This window comes from Neofelis nebulosa, chromosome Y (assembly GCF_028018385.1).
Source record: "Neofelis nebulosa isolate mNeoNeb1 chromosome Y, mNeoNeb1.pri, whole genome shotgun sequence".
NCBI classification, from domain to species: Eukaryota; Metazoa; Chordata; class Mammalia; order Carnivora; family Felidae; genus Neofelis; species Neofelis nebulosa.
Genome location: NC_080801.1, coordinates 5826051 through 5851194, shown reverse-complemented (window position 1 = coordinate 5851194; position 25144 = coordinate 5826051). Strand labels below are relative to the sequence as shown.

Genomic DNA, 25144 nt, shown 5'->3' with positions numbered 1-25144 from the left:
TGACAAATCCACTCAGCGGTCACCTTGGCTGTCCGGGAGACGCATTTCAGCTGTGCGCCTGCTGTCTGTGCACCCTGGTTTTCCATCTGCTCAGCCTCCTTTGCATATTCTCTACGTCCATCTTTGCTCCCAGAAGACATGTATGTCATGACAGCAGTCTAGCAGTGCACCGGCTAGGGAAGGTCGGTGACCAGAGGTGTGTGACGTGGAGAGGACGCCACACTAGGGGAGGCTGCGTATCACGCGCGCCGCTCTTGCCGTTTGTCCCCGTTGCCTGGAACGTGACACGCTGGCAAGCACACACCCCCCTCTCACGATCGGCTGCCCATTCCTCCCGTGTGTGGCAGTGCACAGGAAAGACCCGTGCCCGTGAGCCCTGGGATTCCTGGAGCTTGCGTCTGCCGCACAGACAGCGGTCCCCTTCCTCCCACAATGGTCGGCCATCTTCTCACAGGGACCCTCCCCAGGCCTTCGTTGGCCATATGTCTGTTCATCCTGCTCCCATTTCCTTTACCACTCACTTAGGCGGCAGGCTGCCATGAGCGTGGGCGCTGACTCAAAACACTGTCCCCCTGTGCCACAGACAGCATGATTTCAAGGGTCTCCGAGAGGTTTCAGGGGGTTGGGGGATGTAGTGTTGGGACCCAAGTGAGGGACACGCCCCACGGTCTACACGAAGCCACATGACCACTTTGGGGAAGCAATAAGCTGCAGACGGTGTGCAGTGAGGGCAATGATGTGGTCTCCCTCCCTGTCAGGGCAGTGGTGATGTGGACTCCCTGCCGGTCTATGTCAGACAGCACCAGCTACACACACACACACACACACACACACACACACACACACACACACACACACACACACCACACAGAGCCACTGCAGGATTGGAGGCTCGAGATGCATTGCCTGGCCAGGCACCACACTCATGCATTGCTTTTCCCTTTGGTGGAGTGCAGTGTTCCCCTACCTCTTTATGGGACCAGGAGGCTGCCCCGCAGGCGGGGGATTTTAGGATTTCCAAATTCGTGTGCCGGGCCCTCTGGCCAACATGTTGCTTCCGTGACACAGAAGAGGTTCCTCCAGACTCGTTGGGCTATGTCACGATACGTACAGGGTACAGAAATGCTCCAGGGTGGCTGTGATATATGAGGCAGCACACCACCGCTTCAGGTGACAGCAATGCATAGACACGCAGGTGGATGGGGGGAGGCTGACCAGGTGGTAGGGGGCTGAGAGGGGGTGGCCAGTGTGACCGACAGAGAGGCAAACGCTTACCCAGAAAGGGAGAGGAACAGGTCCAGTGGTGAGCCCTCAAGCTGCCCTCAGCAGAGGACGTAGGGGGTGGGCAAGACAGGAAAGCAGGCCCAGACCCTGGTGCACCTGACCTATGCAACTCACTCCCTCCAGAGAAATGGGGCCTGTCAAACTCCCACGCATCGCTGGGAGACCCCGTGGCAGCAACGTGGGAGCAAATCTGGGTCCCAGGTGCAGGGACTGTCTGGGACAAGCAGGCAATGCCTTTCAGTTTGACCAACACCTACCACAATATTGGGGCCCAGGGGCCGGGCCCCAACTTCGCAAGGGACTCTAGACCAGCCAGGCCCGTCTCTGCAGGGTCATCCAGGAGGATGTTCACCGAGACACATCCCCAGGCTCGGACCACAAGGCCTTGCGATGATCCCCTAGGCCGCTCCAGGAGCAGGGCCAGACTTACTCTTGCTATCTGCTGCCTCCCTCCACTAATGCCCACTTCCTTGCAGGGAACTTTGGTCCTCCTCCACTGCACCATGGAAGGCCCAACCCCAACTTGCCCCTGGCCAAGGCAACACAGGATGAGCGGACCCAGGCAAAGTCCAGGCTTTCCTCCCGTCATGAAAGGTGTTCAGCTAGCTCCGTGTCGATCCCAGGAGCGAAGGGATTGCACTCGCTGCACTTTGGCACTGGAGCCTCCCCCTTACTCACCAAGTCAGGAAAGCCCCCAGTCTCTTTCCTTCGCTAGCCAACGGCCTACGCACACTCACTCAGGCACAAAGATGCACGGCCACGCGGCACGTGGACACAGACACGCGCACGCTGCCAGCACAAACGCTAAGGCACAGGCAAAAGTACTCACAGGCGCCAGCCACAATACATTCACAGACACGCTCTAGTGGACCTGTGCACTCACTCATGCCCTCTGCCACATCCCACTCACGAAGCTAGCTCCTCCCCACGACTCACACTTGCTTTTCCCCCTCACACAGCACATGCATTTGTCCTGGGGCCCAAACCTGGCTGAAAACTAGGGCCGATTCAGGACCTCCATTGGGTCACGGAAGCTTGCATTGAGATGCCAAGGAAAGAGAGCCACACCTGATACCAACCTTCCAGTACCAATGGCACTGCAACATGGCAGGTGGAGAAACACCAGCTACGACTAGGTTCCCTGCTTCCTCGGCTCCTGCCCTTTCTTCAGACCCTCTCAACACTGGGGAGTCCCTTGGGTCTCAGTACCTCCCAGCTGGCTGCAACCTACAGGGCAAGGGCCAAGGGACTGACCTTTCTCAGTTCACATGCATACCCAGCTTGTGTGGGCTGCCTGGAGGCAGTCACGGCTTAGGAGGTCTGGATGTGCTCTGACCCCTGGTACTTGTGCGTTCCTTTGTGCGTTCCCCTGCAGCCCTGTGCCATCAGCAGCCTACTACGTCCATATGGACATGCACAGCTCACGGAAACCCACATGCACTGATACTGTCCCAGGACAGGACAGAGACAGAGAAAGAGAGATGGAGGTGTGGGAGGGAGGAAGCGTTCCCTAAAGAAAATGATCACAGGGACTCAGAGACAGACAGAGGCCAGAGGGACATGGAAGGAGGCCGAGGAAGGAGAGTAAGTCACAACTAGAGACAGCCACAGAGGGGGAGTGTGTGTGTGTGCCCGTGCCTGTGCCTGTGCGTGCGCGTGCGCGTGCGTATGCATGAGTGAAATTGTCTGGGACTGAGACGGGCGTGCTGCCACGATGCCTGGACTCTCGAACGCCCTCTTCCAGCAGAATGGAGGCCCGGTATTCTCAGGAATCTCAGCGTTTTCCGGAACATGACTCCCTTGCTTTGGGGCCTTAGCCCATCCTCAGGCTAGGGCCATAGAGCACAAGGGGTGGGAACTTGAGGCATGAGGCTCCAGACTAGGCCCGGCAGGTGGAGTGTCGAGGCCCAAGGTTTTTAAATGCCTGCTGCCTCCTTCTGGAGCCCACCAGCTTTTGGGAAGCACGCCCACGGCCACGTGGCCCTTCGGACACTGCAGTGGCTGTGGCTGTGGCTGTGGCTGTGGTGGAGGTGGGGCAGAGGCAGGGCAGTGAACTTTTTGACCACAGGTCCTTGGGGTGAAGGAGCTCCAGGCCAGACCCAGACAGTTGGCTGCTGTTCAGGAACCATCAGCTGGAGGGTGGTGGGCGTGGCTCCAGCATTGGAGCCCCTGCCTCCCCTCCCAGGTCTGGAGCAGGTTCTCTGCCTCCCCCTCCAGGGTGACCTCCCTGTGTGGTACATGCCCTTTTCCGCTTTGTCACCGACCACAACTGTCCTATGGGATGTCTCATATCAGAGAACTGGTGCTACACATCTCACCTCTTTGGGGAGGAGCCAAGATGGCAGACAGCATGGAAGCTTCTTAAGTGTCTCGTGTGCATGAAATACAGCCAGACCAACACTAAACCATCGTACCCACCCAGGAAACTGACTGGGGGATTAGCACAGCAATCTGCATATCCTGAACCTCCGAATTCAGCAGGTACGTGGCATGGAGAAGTGAACTTGGAGAGCGAGGAGGCGCAGGAAGGGAGGTGCTTTTGTGCGCGGAGAGGCAAAGGAGACTGGGCAGGTGGAAATTTTACTAATTTTCTTTAAAACTCTTCTACATTATTCTTTCCTTTTGTGTCTATATTCACAAATTCTATTTTACTCCCATCTTCTCCTTTTAGTCTACTTCAGTGTATTGAGTTTTCAAATTCTCACGACATTTCCCTTTTTAATATTTTTATTGGTATTTTCTAAATTTTTCTCCACTCCCACTATTTTTTTCTCTCCTGTGTCAAAACCACTTTATTTATTTATTTATTTTTTTAATTTTTTTTTCCAACGTTTTTTTTTTATTCATTTTTGGGACAGAGAGAGACAGAGCATGAACGGGGGAGGGGCAGAGAGAGAGGGAGACACAGAATCGGAAACAGGCTCCAGGCTCTGAGCCATCAGCCCAGAGCCTGACGCGGGGCTCGAAATCACGGACCGCGAGATCGTGACCTCGCTGAAGTCGGACGCTTACCGACTGCGCCACCCAGGCGCCCCTCAAAACCACTTTCAACACCCAGATGAAACATGCCTAGAATCTAGCATAATTCATTCCATTATTTACGTGTGTGTTTTTAAGTTTTTACTTTTAACATTTTACACTTTGAATATTTCATTTGAATTTTCCACCTCATGAGTTCCTTTTCTCCATTCCAAATGACAAAAGGAAGGAATTCACCCAGAAAGAAAGAGCATGAAGAAACGAGAGCCAGGGATTCAACCAACACAGGTACAAGCAAGATGTCTGGAGCAGCATTTAGAAGCACGATGATGAGAATACTAGCTGCAGTCCAATGTAGATTAGAGTCCCTTTGTGCAGAGAAAAAATGAAGTGAAAACTGGCCAGAATGAAATTAAAAATGATATAACTGAGCTGCAATGACGGATGGATGCAGCGGTGTCAAGGATGGATGAGACAGAAGAGAGAATCAGCGATTCAGAGGACAAACGTATGGAGACTATGGAAGCAGGAAAATCGAGGGAGATTAAGGGAAAGAGCACGATTGAAGAATTGGAGAAATCAGTGACTCATGCAGAAGGAACAACATCAGAATCATAGGGGTCCCGAGGAGGAAGAGCGAGAAATAGGGGTAGAAAGGTTATGTGAGCAAATCATAGTGGGAAATTTTGCTAACCTGGGGAAAGACACACCATCAAAATCCAGGAAGCACCGAGGACCCCATTAGATTCAACAAAAACTGACCCTCAGCAAGGCATATCATATTCAAACTCACAAAGTACTCAGGCAAAGAGAATCAGGAAGGCACCAAGGGGAAACAAGTCCCTAAACTACAAGAGAAGATAGATCAGGTTTGCAGCAGACCTATCCAGAGAAACTTGGCAGGCCTGAAAGGAGTGGTAGGATACGTTCAAAGTGCTGAATTAGAAACATCCGCAGTGAAGAATTCTTTATCCAGCAAGGCTGTCATTCAAAATAGAAACAGAGAAAAAGGTTCCGAGACAAACAAAATTTATTTTTTTTTAAATTTTTTTTTCAATGTTTTTTATTTATTTTTGGGACAGAGAGAGACAGAGCATGAACAGGGGAGGGGCAGAGAGAGAGGGAGACACAGAATCTGAAACAGGCTCCAGGCTCCAAGCTGTCAGCACAGAGCCCGACGCGGGGCTCGAACTCACAGACCGCGAGATCGTGACCTGGCTGAAGTCGGACGCTTAACCGACTGCGCCACCCAGGCGCCCCTGGACAAACAAAATTTAAAGGAGTTTGTGACCGCTAAATCAGACCTGCATGCAATTTTTAAGGGGGGACACTCAGAGGGAAATTCATATCTATCTATCTATCTATCTATCTATCTATCTATCTATCTACCTACCTACCTACCTACCTACCTATCTACCTGTTTATATTTATACTTTTTATATTTATATTTATATTTAGAAATAGATACAGAATTAGATATATAAAGATATATAGAGATATATAGATATTGATATAGATATAGATATATAGATATAGTTATACAATACGTATACATATACACATACACATACATATACACATACATATAGATATACATATACATATACATATACATATATATATATATATAAATATACATATACACATACACATACATATACATATAGATGGAGATGGAGACGTAGATATAGATATAGATATAAAGATATATAGATATTTTATCCTCCAACCCTTCAAACAAGATAATGGCCATAAATTCATATCTTTCAGTACTCACTTTAAACGTCAGTGGACTCAATGCTCCAATCAAAACACACAGGGGAACAGAATGGATGAGAGAACAAGTTGCATCGATATGCTGTTTACCGGAGACCCACTTTAGATGTGAAAACAACTTCAGAGTGAAAATAAGGGGATGGAGAATCATCTGTCATGCTAACCGTCAACCAAACAAAGCCAAAGTAGCCATACTTCTATCAGACAATCCAGACGTTAATGTAAAGACTGTGTCAAGTGATGCACAAGGGCATGATGTCATAATCGAGGGGTCTATCCACCAAGAAGACCTAGCAATTGAAAACATTTATGTGGTGTATTTGAGAGCAACCAAATATACAAATCAGTTAATCACAAACATAAGGAACCTCATTCTTAGTAATGCCATCATAGGAGGAGACATCAACTCCCCACTTGCTGCAATACACAGATAATCTAAACAAAAACTCAACAAGCAAACGGGGGCGTTGAAGGACACACTGGACATGATGGGCTGCACAGATATCTTCAGAACATTTCATAATAAAGCAGCAGAACATACGTTCTTCTCCAGTGCTCATGGAATATTCTCCTCTATAGATCATTTCCTGGTGGAAAAAGTCAACCCTAAGGAAGTTCAAAGAGATCGAGGTCACACCGTGCACATTTTCAGACCACAACACTACGAGACTCGAAATCAACTACAAGAAACAATTTGGAAAGGTCACAAATACTGGGAGACTGAAGAACATCCTACTAAAGACTGAATGGGCTAACCAAGGGTTTAAAGAGGATATACAAAGTATACGGAAGTCAATGAAAATGTATATGGAAGTTACTGATAACACCACAACCCAAAACCCCTGGGACGCACCGGGTGTGTAATAAGAGGACCTATCTAGCAAGTCAGGTCTTCCTAAAGAAGAAAGAAAGGTCTCAGAGACACAACCTCACCTTACGCCTTAAGAGGCTGTAAAAAGAACACCATATGAAACCCAACACATTCAGAAGGCAGAAAATAACAATCATTAGCGGAAATTAACGCTATTGAAACCAAAAATGAAACAAAACAAAAACAAAAACAACCTCAAACCAACCAACCAACCAACCAACCAACCAACCAACCAACCAACCAACCAAAATAGGAGAACAGATCAATGAGCCCAGAAGCTGCTTCTTTGAAGGAGTTAACAAAATTGATAAGCCAGTCATCAGTTTGATGAAACAGAAAAAGGAAACGGCCCAAATCAATAAACGCAAGAATGAAAGAGGAGAGATCACAAGCAACACAGCAGAAAGGCAAACAATAAGAAGAGCATATTAGGAGCAATTATTTGCCAATAAAATGGGCAATCTGGAAGAAATGGACAAATTCCTAGAAACATTTACACTACCAAAGCTGAAAGAGGAAGAAAAGGAAAATCTGAACAGACCCATCACCAGTAAAGAAATCAAGTTAGTAATCAAAAACCTGCTGAAGGAAGAAGACTGCGGGGCCGGATGGCTTTCCAGGGGAGTGCCAGCAAACATTTAAGGAAGAGTTAACACTTATTCTCTTGAAGCTGTTCCCACAATAGAAATGGAAGGAAACTTCCAACCTCTTTCTATGAAGCCAGCGTTACCTTGATTCCAAAACCGGAAAGAGACCCCACTAAAAAGGAGAACTATAGACCAATTTCCCTGATGCACATGGATGCAAAACTCCTCAACAAGATATCAGACACTCGGATCCAACAATACATTAAAATGTTATTCACCACGACCCAGTGGGATTTGCACCTGGGATGCAGGGCTGGTTCAGCATCCGCAAAACAATTAACAGGATTCCTCACATCAACCAAAGAAAAGACGAGAACCACAGGATCCTCTCACTCGATCCAGACAGAGTGTTGGACAAAATACAGCATCCTTTCCTGGTAAAAAAAAAAAAAAACCCTCAGGAAAGTAGGGATAGAAGGAGCACACATCGAGGTCATAAAGCCATGTATGAACGACCCAACGTGAATATCATCTCAATGAGCAAAAGCTCTCAGCTCAAGTCAGGAACGAGACAGGAATGTCCACCCCCTCCGCTGTTACTCAACACAGTATTGGAAGTCTTAGCCTCGGGCCTCTTCATCCTTCTGCTCCCCCTCTGCAGCTACTGCGCTTCCAGCCCTGGCTCTACCTTTCCTCCTCCTCGTCTTCTTCCCTCTGCTCACGTCCTCCTCAATTTCCTCCCCAGCTACTACTGCTCTTCGACTCCTGCTGCTCCTCTTGCTCGTCCTGGACTTCCTCCTCCTCCACTTCTTCCCTCGCCTGCACCCGATCATTCACTCGTCTTCCTCCTCCTCCTCCTCCTGTAACTCCTCCCAATCCTCTTCCTGCATCTGATCCTCCTCGTCCTCGTCCTTCACCTCTTCCTCCTCCTCCAACTCTTCCTCCTAGGACTCTTCCTCCTTCTCCAGGTCCTCTCCTGCTACTGCCCTTCCTGCCCTACCTCTGACCTTTCACCTCTTCTTCCCTCTGCTCTCGTCCTAGTCAACTCCCTCCTCCAGCTGCTCCTGCTCCTTTGGCTCGCGATCCTCCTCTTCCTGGTGCTCGACATCATCCTCTTCCATTTGTCCTTCTCCTGCACCCAGTCATTCCCTACTCCTTCTCCTCCTCCTCTTCTTCTTCTAACCCCACCCAATCCTCTTCCTCCAACTCTTCCCGCTCCTCCTCTCCCTCCACCTTTTCCTCCTCGGGCTCTTCCTCCTTCTGCTCCTACACTTCTACTCATGCTCTTCCACCCTGGCTCTATCTTTTCTCCTCATCCTCTTCCCTCTGATCTCACCCTCCTCAACATCCTCCCGCAGCCGCTCCTACTCCTTTGGCTCGTGCTCCTCCTCATCCCGGACATCCTCCTCCTCCACTTGTTCCCTCTCCTGCACCCAATCATTCACTCCTTCTCCTCCTGCTCTAACGCCTCCCAATCCTCTTCCTCCAACTCCTCCTCATCGTCCTTCTCCTCCTCCTTTAATGCTTCCTCTGGTCATCCTTCTCTTCTCCAGGCACATCTTTGTCCCTTAAGACCACCGCAATCTCCCCTAAGAACGGGAGCAATAGCTCTCGCACTGCCCCCAAGTCATCCGCAATGAGCACCGGACCCTGAGGCATGGGCCCTGACAAGCCTTTGTGTCCCTGCAAAAGGAGCCTGGCAACCTCCCAGGCCTCCCGGGGAGACCTGGTAGTGGGAACCTGGGAGCAGCGACAGGATCCCCAGTGCAGCGACACCCAAGGGACGATCATATTGTGCTCTGTCTTTTCAACAACACCTACAGCAGTATCGGACCTAGAGGCCGGGCCCCAACGGGCCTCACACGCGACCCCTGACCAGCCAGCCCTGTGTCGGCAGTGCCATCCAGGAGGAAGCTCACCGACACACATGCCAGGCCTGGGACCCAAAGGCGCTTCGAACACCCGCTAGGCAGATAAGGTCAGGGCTAGGTTACTGCATGGGACCTGATGCATCCCTACAGTCGTCCCCAATTCCTTGTAGGACAGGTCGGACGTCCTCCACCGGGCCATGGGGTCTCCATGCTGTCAGCTGGCAGCAGCCAACACATGACCAGCGGTACTGGGACACCGTCCAGCCTTCCCTCTCATGCTGGATGGTGGCCGCGTGTTTACCGAAAGCCCTGTATGGGGGCAACGGGCTATGTGGAAGGCAGGTAGGCGGGTAGCCAGGCACAGACGAGACCACCCGCTGTGATCCCGCAGGGTCACTGGGACTTCACTTCCATCTGGCCCACACGCAAATCCTAGGGATGGGGCTTTGGGGGCAGTGCGAAGCCTTGCAGCTTCAGCGTCAAGGAGCTGGGCACACACACCTGTGGGCACAGCCGGCAGCAGACTGGGACCAGTGTTCCTCCCTAGGCCCCTTTGAACCTCCACCACCTGAGAAGAATACGGGAGGGGCTGTAAGGCTTTAGATTCCCCAAAGCACACACAGAGTGGGCCACGTGCTGCCCACTGCGGTTTGGGGCGGGGCAGGTGGAGCCCGGTCAGAATCCTGACCACACTGTCCACAGCATCCTCCGTCGACATGCAACCGCTGAGACGCTGAGAAAGGAACCCAGTTCCCCATTTTCGTGAGGCCAGGAATCGACAAAGCCTGAGGCTAATCAGGGTCGCCCGCACAGGGACTGAGAGGCTCATTCTGGCACCCCGTACGTGCAAGGGGAACAGAGTTCTGGGACACACCTTGACATGTCCCCAGCCCAGCTGCAGCGACAGTGGTGATCTTGTGCTGCGGGGAGAGGTGTTGCTGGCAAGGAACTGTCCCCTCAGAGAGCAGCTGGCAGGCTGCTCACCTGCCCATCCACACACGGATCCCCACACACCATCCTGTATGGCACCCCTGGGGGTCTCAAGTCACCTGAGGTCTAGGGTCCAAGCTCGTCCCTTTCCCTGGGCCTGGTGCACAGGAAGCAGAGAGGAGAGCCCCGAGGAACAGCTGACTCGTGACAAAACATGGCACGTCTGCCAAGAGCAGACATTCTTGCTGGACGGCTCCCTCCAGGGAAATACCTACGCCCTCTGCACACCACGTAGCCTGACAGGTTGGGTTCCCTAGCTACTCTGTGCACAAAGCCTGGGCACAACCATGTAGCCCCTACGTATTTGCTACTGTAGGCCCACCAGGGCAACGCAACACACACACACACAGACACACAGACACACACACACACACACACACACACACACACATACACACTCACTCCCACATAGACACACACTAACACACACACAAGCACACTCACTCACAAGTGGTCCACTGGCCACTGGGCACAGGCTTTCCTCCCCTCGGCCCCCCTCTTGACCTTGCACCAATTTCCCTTTTGCATCCTGACTTGAGCCCTCTGGCACAGCAACGATTGCACCCATCCTGCCGATTACCATCAGGACTCAGGAGGGAAGGGACTGCACTCTTGTATTCTGGCACCTGACTGTCCCACCTAAGCACCTCATCCACAGAGACCCATGTGTCTCTCCTTGTCTCTCCAGCGGCTACACACCCACTCCTGCACACACAGAGACACACGGCTATGCAATCGCACGAACACATGCACGCTCACACTGCTTCACCACCACGGATCTCAGGCCCAGTTTGCCACAGACACCCGCACACACTCGCAGGAACTGACGCTGGATCTCCGCCCTCGCGCGTAGTCTCTCCATGAAATCTCACTCATAAGCCTCGCTGCTGCCCACAACCTACACCTGCCTCTTCCCCTCACACATCTCCCATCCTGAGCCACTGTCTGAGGACAGGGCTCGGGGTCAAAGGGGCCCCGGGTGTGGGAGGCAGCAGCAAGGTATACTGGCATCGACTGTGAGGAGCTTGCCTACTCCTGAGTTCTCCGGGGACACGGGGCCTTAGCTCTGATCCTGACTGGAGGCTTTGTTCCCTGGATTCTATCTCACCAAGGACAGGACACCCTTCTGGGAGCAACGGTCCTGGCTGAATCCCACCAAGGCCTGGCCACACTGTACCAGGACCCAATGGACCAATTTGGTCCCACTGTGCAATCCCCTTCCCTGCCTTTCGGCTTTGGCCTATACAACAGGTCTCCAAATTACAGGTCTGTCTCTTCCTCCTCCTCTTTCCAGGCTCTGCCTGCCCAAGAAGGCAGGCCTCAGTGCACATGGCAACACCTGCCCCACACCAGGACTGCACCTCTCCTGCACACACAGAATCACCCGGGCAGTGGCTAGGACAGTCACACTCAGGTCCCGATCTCGTCGTCCCTCCTGAGGTCCCCATAAACACATACACACACACACACACACACACACACACACACACACACACACACACACAAACAGAAGGGTTTTCAACGTCCTGTATGTGTCCACATAAACATCATGGAAACTCTTCAAGGCTGCCACACGTTATCTCTTCCTCAATTCTCTCCGGGGCACGTAGAAGACAGGAGACTCATCCACCCATCTCTTCCAGCACTCGTGGTGTCCTCCATTGTTTCTGCATGGGCAAAGATAGAAGCTCTGCGCATTCACCCCACACAGATGCAGAGCCCCTGACTCATGTGGGCACACGCAGACACATTTGCGTACACGCTCACACACACACCCCCACGCAACAGACACCAAGAATGATACGGGATATTGGCAAATACTTCCCAGCTGGTGTCACTCTTGTGCCTCGCCCTTTTGCGATCCCCCTTGCTTTCTCACCCAGGGATTCATTTCCAGCCCCCAATGGCCTTGGACCAGTTCTAAGAATGGCTGTGAGGTTGCGCGAGGACATGGCGTGGTGGGGCACATGGAAGGAAGTGCGAGATTCTCACCACAGTGGCGTCTGGGGACACGTCAGCTCCTGACCCAAAGACTGGCAGGCAAATCCAGACTGAAGGAGCAGGGGGAAGTCCGGGAGAGGGCGGACATCCACGGGGAGCATTTGTGGTGGAGAAGCATTGCTCGTCCTGAGTTGCTCTCCAAAGCCCCAGCCCACAGCACAACTGCATTTGGTTTGCAGGCTTCGACCCTCTGTGTGTTTGCAGCTGAGTCTGTGCAGGTCCCCTGTCATCCTCCCACCCTCTCCCCATGCTACCTGTGTCCCTGTCTCGGCGGACCTTCCATTTCCAAGCCAATGTCTGGCCCACGTTCCCTTGCCCATACAACACACAGGTCAACACACCGCATACTGGGGTTCTCACCGACACGTGCGCACGTCAGATCACTGTCTTCTGGTCCCTTCCTCCCTCAGGTAGTACTGCAGGGGATTGGGCCACAGGTCCTCGATGATGATCTGGAAGGGGACACAGGCCGGCACCACATTGGGCATAGCCCATTCTCCTCTCTGGCCGGGGGCCACCCACATTCCCACTGCTGACGAAGGCCTCAGGGGCCCCACCTCGGCAATCCTGTTCGCCCCTGGGCAGCTGTGCTCACACAGCCAGTTGAACAAGTTAAGGCTGGTGGGGTCATGCCTGCGACTGGGAGCTCCACGTTCATAATCCCAGAACCACTGGACTGGAGTGGAATGCGATGCCCTGTAGCCTGCAGGAAGAGAGGATTTGAGGAGCAACCTGATGGCCTCCTCCCCACCCACCTCCCCCTCCCCGTCGCCCTCCCGCATGCCCCTGATTCATGCTCCTCACCCCCTGCCCCGCACCATCATGGGACCCACACCCTACCAGCAAAGCTAAGCTGATACTCCTTAATGATCACTGGGTTCCGGAAGTACGGGTTGGCCCCAAAGAAAAACATCACTCTGCAGCGGTACTTGGGATGGCCCACTTCTTCCACCTGCCGTGAGCAATGGGACAGGAGGGGGCAAGTGTCCTCCCTCGGGCTCCCGAGCTACTTGCCTGGCTGTGAGGGTGAGTACCTTTGCCTCACCCTCTCCCGCCCAAATCCCACACCCGACGGGACGGCCCCCAGCCACAGCCTCCCCGGTCTGACCTCCAAGTCGACCACGTAGCTGAGCACGTCTTTGTCCTGGGCACCCATCATGGCCGACAACTGGGGGTGATTCAGAATCTGTGCTGTGTCAAGGAGCTGTGCCTTCAGATGCTGTGGAAACAGACACACACCCCCTCCAAACCTCCCAGGCTAAGAGCAAAGGACGGGATCATGGCATTTGCAGAAACACCAGGAAACACTAGTCCCCACACTCCTCAGCCTCTGCAAATGCATCAGACCCCATCGACACTGGGCAGTCCGTTGGCTTCCTGTACCTCCCACGCTGTCTGCACACAGCAGGGAGAGACTCCACTGCCTGCACTCCTCACAGTTCCTTCCTATATCTGACCTGTGTGGGCTGCCAGCAGCCCATCATAGCTTGGGATGTCGGCCTGTGCACTGACCCCTCCTCACGGCTGGGTTTCTTGGCATATTCCCGTGAAGACCTAGGTTGTCACCAGCCTTCTGAGTGCAGATGGAAGAACATGGCTTACAGGAACCCGACTGCCCACTTACGATGCAAGCGGAGGGTGTGGGAGGGAGAAAGAGATCAAGAAGCACGGACGAGGAGGGCCGAGGAGGGAAAAGAAATAGACACAGTGACACAGCCAGTCCGGAGAGAAAGACATGGGTGGGACCCAGCCGGAGCCTGAGGACAGAGAGGGAAGCAGCGGTGGACATACCAGGAGAGAATCCTGTGTGTGTGTGTGTGTGTGTGTGTGTGTGTGTGTGTGTGTGTGTGTGTGTATGTCAGGGTCTGTGCAGGCAGCTTGTACCCCGTTCGGAGTGGGTCTGAGTCGTCCTACTGTCTGGCAAAGGGGCGTGGCGTGCTTCCACTAAAGGCCATGAGTGTGTGTCTGAAAAGCTCTCCTTTGACGGAACTGCTAAGAAACCGTGCACAGCCTGTGAATGTGAAGGTGGGTGTGCGGCCTGTGTAACTCTCCCATTTTGCAGCGAAATATTTCCTTGCTTTATCTGCTCTGAGTGAAGGCTGCTTTGTGCTACCCTAGCTCTGGTAGCATGGGGACACATGACTCGCGTCCGCAAATAATGTTTGAGAGCAGCCTGCAGGCCAATGTTGGCGGAGACCAAGAGGAAGCAGCTCCAAGTCCCCGGGTCCCCCCGTGCCCAACAACCGCCCCTGTGCAAGGCCTTACACTGGATCCCAGACCACACCAACCCAGGGCCAGGGACCATTCCCCAGCTCTCCTCCCTCGGGGCCATCGCCCTGAGGCACCCTGCTCTCAGTGCCCAGCCCTCCTGCACAACAGCCCCCGCCATCACCCACCAGCACAAGGAAGGATACCGCCTGGGCCCAGAAGCCAGGGATGTGCTTGATGACGGCCCTTCTGTGATCCAGGTGAGAAATCCGCCTCCGAAGAATCCTGCGCTTCAGCCGCCGTAAGGCCCTGGAATCCTGGGCATTCCCAGCGCTGATCTCCAGCTGAAGACGCTCCAGCACTGCCAGTGGGTCCTGGGCTGAGGCAGGACGCAGCGCTGCCTCTCGCTGCTGCAGCTCCTGTGAGAGCGGGGGCCCCTCCTCCGCCTCTGCATCTGCCTCGCGCTTCTCCTCTTGCTCCTGAATCTCCTCCTGCTGCTGTCTCTCAACTTCCACCTCCTCCTCCTCGTGCATGTCCTCTGCTTCTGGCTTGGCTTCCTCAGAATTCTCCTCTCCAGCCACCTCTTCCTCGGTCGCCCCCCCGCCGTCCTCTTCCTCCTCCCCGATCACCACCTCAGCCGCCACCATTCCGTCATCCAATATCAGCACCAATTCCTCCGCTGGGCTTGCCACCTGTATCTCACACCCGGCCTGGGCTTCCTGCACACGATGGGCGCTTGCCGCCCCTGAACCTGGGGACTGCGGCCAACCCACGCCCTCCAGCGCCCCTGCACTCCCGCGGGTCCGGGACTCTCGACCTTTCTCATCCGGGACGATCAGGGTCCAGGGTCGACGGGAATCGCTGCTTTTTCCGGACCGCGACACGCTGGCCATGACTCTCCGCCCCGGCCCCAGTGTAGCTAGGGCAGCCTCAGGACAAGGACAGGGAAATGGCAGCCGGTGGGGGGAGCCTTGGCCGCAAGACCTTTAGCTCCCTGCTGCCTCCCGCCTCAGCCCGCCCAAGTTGGGCGCAGGCGCACAGGCTCTGGGATTTGAGGACTCCGCATTGGCTGTGGCTGCTGTGGAGGAGGGGCCGAGACAGAGGCAGTGAAGAGTGGGCGCATGCGGCCTGGGGCGAAGTGGTTCCAGGGCAGGTCAGGCCCGCTGGCCAGCTTCGCGGAACAATGAGTTGCAAGACAGCAAGACAGGGTGCTGGTGGCCAGCAAGCGCGCGCCAGCGGCCGGTCCGGGCTCTGGAGCAAGTGCCCAGCCACCAGCGTGAGCCCCGTTTTGCCGCATGTCCTCTTCAGCGCTGTCACCTTCCAGGCCTGACTTGCGAGGTCCCCGGTATCACACAATCTGTGGTCGCTTGTACACCCTTTCCCCAGAGGCCTCAGTACGGGCACCAGAGCATTCAGCACAGGAACGTCCACGCCGTGAGCCACTGCATGCTCCGTCCCTTGCCCCTTCTTCATGAAGCTGGGGCAAGGCCTGGAGAAGTCCTTAGGTGTCGCGCCTACTGGGGCCACATGGCCGTCCGCACGGTTTCTCCTCCCTGGCCGTCAGGCTGAGGGCAGCGGTAAGGTGGGTGCCCACCCAGAACCGGTGACACCCACCCTAGATCCACCCCAGTGCCGTGTCCCTGCCAGAAAGCAGCTCAGTAGACCTCACTGCACTGCAAATCAGAGCAAAGAACAACCCCCAGAGCCCCATCTGCCACTGGTGCCCTACTGATCTCCGTGCAGAGGGCCAGGGAGGTGGGGTAGTAGGATTTAGCAGTTTGCTCCGGTCCGGAAATCTAACCTTCCACTAAAAGAAGGACGACTCCAACCAAGCAGGGCACTTAGGGGGCCCTTCACCGAGTATTGCAAACTTGTCTGTGTCTGTCTCTGAGAAAGCCCCGTGCCTGCTTTCACTAGTACACACGATAGCAGACGAGTTCCCTTCACATTTCCCAGGCGCCAACGAGAATTCTGAAGAAGCATGCACCCAGACACAGAAGGTCCACTGAGAGAGACAGCGAGAAAGAGACACACAGAGAGAGGGAGCTATAGAGGGAGAGAGAGAGACACGTGCAAGCAGATGAAGGAAGGACGAGTGGAGGGGAAGACCGGCCTGGAGAGGGAGAGTCCCAGGGAGATTGGCGGGACTGACAGGGAGGAGGAGCAAGACAAGAAGAGACAGAGGGGCACCTATTACAAGGAAGACCGGCGGAGACAGGGGGAGGCAGTAGTGATGGAGAGGAGGGAGACGAAGACAAAGAGAGCTGGAAGGAAAGTGGGAGGGAGGGACAGGAAGAAGACAAGGGAGGGGGAGGCAAGGAGAGGGTAGGAGGAAGGAGAGCAGGGGCAGCCGAGGCAGAGACAGGTGGGCTGACTCTGAAGACAGGGCAACTGCAGTGTGCAGTTTCACCTGGTGAAATTCACCTGTGCAATTTGCACAGAGACGAATGCTGTACAGTGGTCAGCCCTCAGCACAAAAGGCACCACTCCGACCTGGACCTTAAGGGCAGTCTGAAACGAACCCTGAACTAGAAGGAAGCTAGTTCTAGCTTCCTAGACTGAGGAATGACTGAGGTCATTCGGGGTGAGGAAGAGGGCACCGCAGGGAAGAACACCAGGACCCGATCCCCACAGGGCTGCTGGAAGCCCTGTAGTTACCAGCAGGAGACAGGAAACGGGACTGCCGGAAAGACACAGCAGAGATTTAGGCACAGCACGTGCGGGAAGAAATCACGTCCCAAAGCTCAGCAAACTCAAGCAAAGGCAGAGGCTGCACATGCATGAATGTCAATGCTGTCTGAGTGGAACCAACGAGGTTCTCACAGATGCCCAGGAAATGTGCTCAACTCTGAGAACCCTCGCCTCTGGCAAGCTTCTCATCCAAAGCGACTCATCACGGAGAAAGGGTGCACCGTGAGCAAAAGAGCCAAGGTCTCCTTCGGATCCCCGGACGCAGACAGGTGATCCGCCCAGTACTGTCAAGCCAATGGATGGTTATAAAGCTTACCTTCCACCACAGTGATGGAGGAAACTGGCACCCGAGGGGAGGACAATGAGTGAGAACCGCATCCCAGGCTGTAGGCTAAGGACAGACCATCAAGCTGTATTGGAAGGTCATGAGACCGTGACTCAAATGTCTGTACAGACACAGAGCGTCTGCAGAAGCACGAGGGCTGGATAGTTGTAAGCAGGTGGCGGGATTTCTAAGTCTGCGCTGCCTGTATGATACGAAAGGCTAACACGTGCAAGCAGAGCTATGCCCGTGTGATGCGGATCAGCCTCCTGAGGCGGTACTTTGTACCCTGTGGAGGACCTGGGACACGCATGCAGGCGGGCTCCTTGTGCACCTCTGCCACCAAGCACATAGGTGGGAAACGTAGGGCCAAAGGGCTCGCCGCCGGGCTTAGTGTGGCTCACCCTTGGGCGGGTGCATTGAGCATCGGTGCAGAAAGCACGGGGCTCACTGAAAGAGGCCAGCCCCTGACAGAAGCACAGTGGTGGTGAGCCCTGCCTGATGGATTCCTGAGGAGACTAAAGGAGTTAAAGGCATGCAGTCCACCAGAGAGCAGAGTGGTGTTAATCAGGGGAGGGTGCGATGAGGAGGTGTCGGGCCTCGGGTGTGAAGATGCAGTCCTGCCGTGTGCATGAGTTCTGGAGATCTAACTTGCACAGGGCAGCCGTAAGCAATGCTTCACCGCCTCGTCAGATTCCTCAGAGGCAAGGGCTCTCACCACAAACAAAGAGGGGTCGCTGAGAAATGTCCCGGTGAAGGTGGCTGGACGGAGCGCTTGCACGTGAAGGATACGGGCACATCCGTCACTGCCCGTTGTGTCCCTCACTCACGCACTAGTCCTGGGGGACTAAGCTGAGCTCAGAACCCAGCAGTCACAGGGGTCAGCCTCGTTCCCGCAAACATGAATCAGACTCCCAGGTAGGACGTAATGGACAAATTAGGGACCAGAACACACAGGAGGCACACGGAAACGAGACACACACTGGCAGGGGAAAGTCTCTCCCAGCCAGGAACATGCCACATGGCAAAAGAGTAAGTGGGAAAACGTTGCTGGACCGCTTTACACAATTTACGCGTGCATGTGCAAGGTGCAGGCCAGTGACGTTTGAGCCCCTCAGGTGCAAAGGGTTTGAAAACAGAGGGACAGAAAATAGAGGTGTGACTGCATGCTCACAGCAAGGCAGCTGCATTTGGGGACATGAACTGGCTGGCAGTGAGTGCATGGCCAATCCTCTGACGAAGGTCCTCCAGGCACGGAAGGATTTCTGGCTCCTGGAACACATAACAGAATGCGCAGAAGCCCCTCCACCTGACAGCAGGACAGCAATTGGATCTGTCAGTGGAAGAAAGGGTTTGAATTCAGAGGGAAACACACTCAAGCGCAGAAGCATACATCAAAGTCAAGACAGGCCACCAGAGCCACAGCTGACACAAGACACAGGTGTGCAGAGACGAAGGCGGTTACACGGGTACAGCTGTGCCCACTTAGGCCAGGCAAGGAGGCATCACCAGAGAGGTGTCGGCACAGGCAAAGCCAGGAAAAGACACAAACACGCCAGGGCTCACTCAGGGAGACAGAGGAGCACAGGCAAAGCAAGACATTTCCTGTGCACAGAGGACAACATGACGATCCCAACAGACCAATGAGAGACACGTGTGGTTCAGGAACATGGAAGTCAGAAGGCTCCTGAATTGCTGAGGGTGTCCTCTCTCAAGGGACAGCACTCTGGAGCCCACACACGCTGATGTTGGGGTGGAAGAGGCCGCTGGGCAGCAGATACAGTTGTGCAGGCGGTTTAGCAGCTCCTGGACCCTAGGGGTCCCCAGGGAGTGCTGCGCATTAGGGAGGAAATCCGGGGCTGCCGTGTGTGCAGCATGAGGGCTGTAATCCCTCGGACACAGAGCACCAAGGCCTCTGACCACGGACCTCATGTGTCCACACTTGAGGGTTTGGCTCTGGGGGCCGTGAATGCAACCACACCCACACCTTGTCCGTACCTTGTCTTTGGGACAGGCCGGGCGGAAACATCACCCTGGCCCCTAAGGAGGTATTGGCTGGAGATATTAACGTGTGGGGGACCCTGTGTTCACCTGTCCCGTAAAGTGTTCCTGCTCGGCAAGACCTATCAAGTAACGGCCTGTTTGTGCAGAAAGATGCCCCAAGGGGCCCAGCCTCATGACCACTGAGGCCGTATTCCCACTGCAGAATCATGGGCCATACTTTCTTTGGATGTTCACACCCAAAGACTCGGGTCAGCACAGGGAGCTTTTCCTGGGTACCCTGACATTTACACATCAAGCAGCTGAGAAGACGTGCTTCTCCAGCCAGTGTGCAGACAGCAGCGAGAGAAAGACCTGCCTTCCCTTCTAGAGAGTGCGACAGCTTCCGCCCTGGAAGAGGTGAGGCTTGGTTGCACAGATCCTCAACTCCACAGCCTGGTGACACGCTGCTGACCATGTTGTCTGCATACTGAGAGGGACAAGAGGCCTCCATGCATTGGGACTGCCCTCGACTTCTCTGGAATAGAGCCACTGCAGAGAAGGCTCTTGTACTGCAGAGCTGTGCAGTGGGGATCCTGGGGGGCTTGGGCAGCTTGGGAGACAGGAATATTAGTGTCGGGATGTCAGTCTCAGGCACGCTGTGCTGGGGGCCGTGTTACTTGGGGATACAGAAGAGCCTGCGATGGACAAGGCTGAACTCTGTCTACTGCACTGCTAGCACGGTGGAGCTTTTGCCCCATCCCTAGCACAGACATCTCTGGCAAGCAGCCATCTGCTCTGTAAGGAGTACCCCCGCACTCACGTCGTCGCAGGTGAGGCTCGTCCCAGTCCTTTCTAAGCTCCAGGCCTGCCCGGCACCTCTGCACAGAATGCTAAGGCCTCACAAGTCCATCGTTCCCTATGTGGCTGAGGCAGCCTTTGTCCTGGCACTCAGGCAAAGGAACACAGGCTGCCTGGGACGACGCGACCTCCCTGAGCGCCTGCTGGTGTTTGCACTTGGGAGTCTTTTCACAAGTCTCACATGGCGTGTTGGACACAGGGCTTAAGCCTGTGGACACAGAGGAAGAACATCACCCGACTCATCACGGCTGATGATGAGAGGGCAGAGGGCACACGGGAGAGGATGGTGTGTTCGTGCCCTGTAAGAGCTCCACCTCCCCGCGACCCTCCCCTCTGTTGGCTTGCAATCTGGGAGACCCATTCGTAACCAGAGGTCTTTTCAAAAACAGCGAAGTTCACACAAGGGCATCAGTACTAGGACTCCTTCAGGAGTCGTGTGTGTGTGTGTGTGTGTGTGTGTGTGTGTGTGTGTGTGTGTGAATAAGTGAAGCGGTGTTTGGGAGGCTCAGCTTCAGGAAGTGGAACCAGAAAAGTTGGCTGTGATTTTGGAGTTGCGTGAGACTGTAGTGGGCTGTTTTCTCTGCAGCGTGTACGTTGTCCCTGTCAACTGTGCCTGAAGCAGAACTTCATCGGTCTTACCCACCCACTCTCCCTCTGGTCCCTCGGTTCCTTCCCCTGGACACCAATCTTACAACCTGCTCACAATCCCTCAAATATGTATGGCTGGTCCTGAGATCCTGACCTTGTCCCCAAGACAGTCTGCATTGGGAGACGTCTGAAAACCAGAGGGTAATCAACCCTGGGAATTCCTCCCTGTGTGGCGGTTCAGTCAACATGACTGAGGGTGTCCCCATGCGGGATTCTGGGGGCACCATCATGGACATGCCCAAACCCTGAATATTGGACCTCCCTGGCCTGTGCTGGCGTCTCCATTTCCTTGAATTTCCTCCTTTTCACAGGAAAGATAGGAACCTGGGCACTGGCCTTTCTCTCAGGTTTGTGCCCTGGCCTCCCTCACCCAAGTCCCCATTGCTTCAATCTTACTGACCTCACATGCAATCCCAATGTGTGACCCATCCCTACGGACAATGTCCTACGTCCCGCCCTTCCTTGGAACTCCAATGTGCAGGCACAGAACACTTACACCCCTGGACAGCCGCATGTATACATGGACACGCCCCAGAGCGTACCTGAGAGGAAGACACACAAATCGCTTCATGATATTTATCTCCCATTCTATATTTCTTCAAATGTATTGGACCCCCGCCCTGCGCCACGTGTCACCACCACCCTTGTCCTCATTTCGTGGACAGGAGAATCTTGTGGACCATCGGTGAGCATCGGAAGGGTTTCCACTGGGGTCGATGAAGTGCGATGCTCCTTCATACTCTTCTCTAGATCGTGCATATCCCTGGGATATATGGGTACACACAGACACACACACACACACACAGACACACACACACACACACACACACAGGACAGGTGAGAGTCTGATCTTGGCCCTGATTAAGGTTGCTTGAATGTTTCCAAACGGAAAGTAGAATGGGAGGGTGTGATAAGCTGTGCCAAAGCTGACAAGGGGCTCCCGAAGCCAGACAACATGTGGGATGGTGGTAGGAGGCCTGACGGTGGGGTTCATGGTCCGGGAATGACAGTTGTCACCGTGCTATCTGATGAGCCAGCTTTGGTTGTCCCGCTTTGCTCATTCTTTTTGTCTAGCCCCCTTCCCACCTTCAGGCTCCCCAAAGGGAAAAGCCTCTTTGACACGTTACTTCTTAAGACTCCCCGTCTCAGGCCGATGCCCTTTTGACCTGGTGTCACCTCCTGTGCCACTGTGAGTCTCGGTGCCTCCATGCAGAAGAGAATTGTGCCACGGACCCCACGGCACACATTTCAGTGCCCACACCCTTGGCTGCTCACCTCTTTCCCTCTCAGTTCTCTCTCCTGGGGCCTCCTTCATCTTGAAATACGGCAGGGGATTGGGCCAAAGATCCTCTATGATTATCTGGTAGGGGAGACAGGCCAGGCCTCAGGTAGCTATCCCACGCAGTGGGGGAACCCATGAAAATCACCTCCCTTCCTTGTTACAGGGCCTCACCACCTCAGCAATCCTGCTAGAGCCGGCAAAGCTGTGGTCAGAGAACCAGTTGAAGAAGTTGAGGCTGCTGTTGTCATGCCTGCGTCTGTAGGCCTCCTGTCTGTACCTTGGGTGCCACTGGATGGGACTGGAATGAGACGCCCTATACCCTGCAGGAAGACGAGTATGTGAGACGGCGCCAGAGAACCAGTCACATTCAACCCTCCACCCACTGCCGCCCATGCAGTCAGGGGACACTTACCAGCAAGGCCTAGGACATACTCCTTCGTAACGACTTCATTCTGGAAGTAGGAGTTCTTGACAAAAAACAGCAGGATCTTCCGGCATTCCCTGGGAAACTTGTGTTCCTCCACCTGCCGTGGTACAGTGGGGCAGAAATGTGAAATCTTCTTCCAGGACACCCTCCCTCCCCTGAGGAAGGAACACGTCACTTCTCCCCACCACCTCCCCTCCCCACACGGCCAGCCCCCCACACCACCTCCCACTCCCAGGCCGACCTTCAAATTGGTCCTGTGGCGAAGCATGCTTTCATCGGGCTTACTAATCAGGGCTGACATCTGAGGGTGGTTCACAAACTGCTGCAGGTCAAAGAGCCTTCAGGTGCTGGGCATGAGAGAGCTCGAAGCAGAGAACACGTGTGGACAGCATCCAGGCGTCCTCCCCCCGGGACTGACGTCCTCCCCCAGGGTCTCAAGCCCTCCCCACAGGCTGCGTCCAGGCCCACGGGGTCTCAGGATCGCGCAGGGCTCTGCTAGACACGCACAGGAGGCTGTGCATGCCCAGACGCCCGCAACCACGCCTAGCCTTGTGTGCTCATGAGGACACTGAGGACGCTTACTTCCACACAGCCAGACAGCACACATCCGGTCTCGCGCCGACCAGTGGGCATTCACATCGCCTTCCCCGCAGCAAGATGCTGAGCGGGACCCAGAAACGTGCCCCCACGCGCCTTTGTGTGGGAAGAAGCCCTCGGTCATTTCCCCGTCCTGGCCTGGACCTCCACCGCCACTCCCCACTCTCCCAGCGCTGTTTCCGTGCCAGGTGCGACGTAAAGCACACATGCCTCCCCCACCCCGGCACTGCCCTCCTCCCACACTCATTGCAGAGCCAGGACCGCCGGATGGGATCACGTTTGCACGTTCCCGGCCACTGGAGCGCGGCTTAGCTCCAGTCCCTGTCCTGGGTTCCTCTAAATGTCACCTCCCTTTCCTTCCTCTTGCGCAAGCCCAGCCCCCTCTGGACCCTCCACCAGCAGCAGGAAGGATACAGCCTTGGCCCAGAAACCACGGATGCCCTGGATAAGGGCACTTCTCTGTTCCAGATGACGCTGCCGCCTCTGCCACATCCTGAGTTGGAGTGGAGCGTGCTCCCGGCTGGCTTGTTTATTCACCGGCTGTAGCTCTATCTGAAGGGCCTCCAGAGCCTCCAGTGGGGAAGGGCAAGGACGGAGGCCTGACTCTACCCGCTCCTTCTTCTGCTGCTTCACCTGCAGCTCCTGGGCTTCTTCCACCCATCGGCCTTCCTGCTCACTCGGCTTCTGTTCCTCCTCCTCCTCCCGCTCCTCCTTGTCCTCCTTTCCCTCCACCTCCTCCTCGCCCTGCTGCTGCTCCTCCAGCGCTCCCTTCTCCTGCTCCTCTTCCTCCTCCGTTTGCAATTCTGCTCTCCCTTGGATGGCTCCCACGCCTTCCCTTCCTCCTCCTGCTCCTCCTCCTGGTCCCCTTCCCCTGCCACTGCCGCCGCCGATGCCTCCACCGCCACGGCCGCGCCCGCTTGTACACCCTGGTGCTCCTGCTCCTCCCCTTTCATTTCCGCCAACTCCTCCTCCTTCCGCTCTTCCTCCTTCTGCTTGGGCTTCTGCTGCTCGTCCTCCTTCTAATCTTTGACTCCTGCTGCCTCTCCCCCTCTTCCTCCTCCTCCTCCTTCTGCTCTTCTGTTCCTGCTGCTCCCCCTCGTCCTTCAGGTCCTTCTCCTCGTGAACTTGGACCTTGTCCTTCCCCTGCTCCTGCTCCTCGTCCTCCTCCCCCTTCTTCCTCTGGTCATGCCCCTCTTCCCCACGCGTGTCCTCTTCCGCGGCCGGCACCTCAACCTCCTCCTCCACCAGGCCCCACAGCGCCTCCACCGCCATTATGTCATGCACCAGCGGCACCGATATCTCGCTGGGGCCGCCCACCTGCCTCTCGGGTCGGGCCTGGCCTTCCTGCACAGGCTGTTCGCTTGTGGCCTGCAAGCCTTCGGCCTGCGGCACCTCCGGCGCTGCCGGACGCCCAGTGTCCCCACGGGCCCTCGTCTCTCGACCGCCCCCTTCCCGGTCGAAGGCGGCATGGGGCCTCCGGGCGTCCCCAGTGTTTCGGAAACACGAGTCGCGCAACATGCGGCCCCGGCCCGAGACACCAACTGTGGCTCCTACCGGCGACGAAGCGGGACGTGAAAGCACGGCCCCCCTCCCCAGACCCAGTCAGTGGAGCCCTGAGGGCAATGGCTGGCAACTCGCTCCCCCTTCCTCCCAGAGCCCAAACGTCGAGGGGGCGCATGCGCATGGTGCTGTACCCAGGATGCCTCGGCGGTGGCTATCGCCATGCCGATGCTGCCTCGGAGGCCTTTGTGGTGAGAGGTGTGCGCCTG

The 25144-nt window shown here is 55.1% G+C and overlaps 2 protein-coding genes across 2 annotated transcripts; both read right to left on the bottom strand.

Annotated features, from left to right (window-relative positions):
• Positions 1–12725: 12725 nt before the first annotated feature.
• Positions 12726–15460, bottom strand: LOC131503437 (testis-specific Y-encoded protein 1-like). Its single transcript, XM_058714909.1, has 5 exons — positions 14774–15460; positions 13468–13545; positions 13200–13311; positions 12917–13062; positions 12726–12811 (listed from the first exon to the last, which is right to left on the bottom strand). The coding sequence occupies exons 1-5, from the start codon at positions 15458–15460 to the stop codon at positions 12740–12742; spliced, it is 1095 nt and encodes a 364-aa protein (XP_058570892.1). The 3' UTR covers positions 12726–12739.
• A 6343-nt stretch (positions 15461–21803) lies between these two features.
• LOC131503475 (testis-specific Y-encoded protein 3-like) lies at positions 21804–24893 on the bottom strand. The gene is given in 7 exon segments (XM_058714945.1): positions 21804–21832; positions 22345–22429; positions 22526–22671; positions 22764–22875; positions 23020–23097; positions 23790–24415; positions 24578–24893. Coding segments are annotated over 7 exon segments (1392 nt in total).
• Positions 24894–25144: the final 251 nt, after the last annotated feature.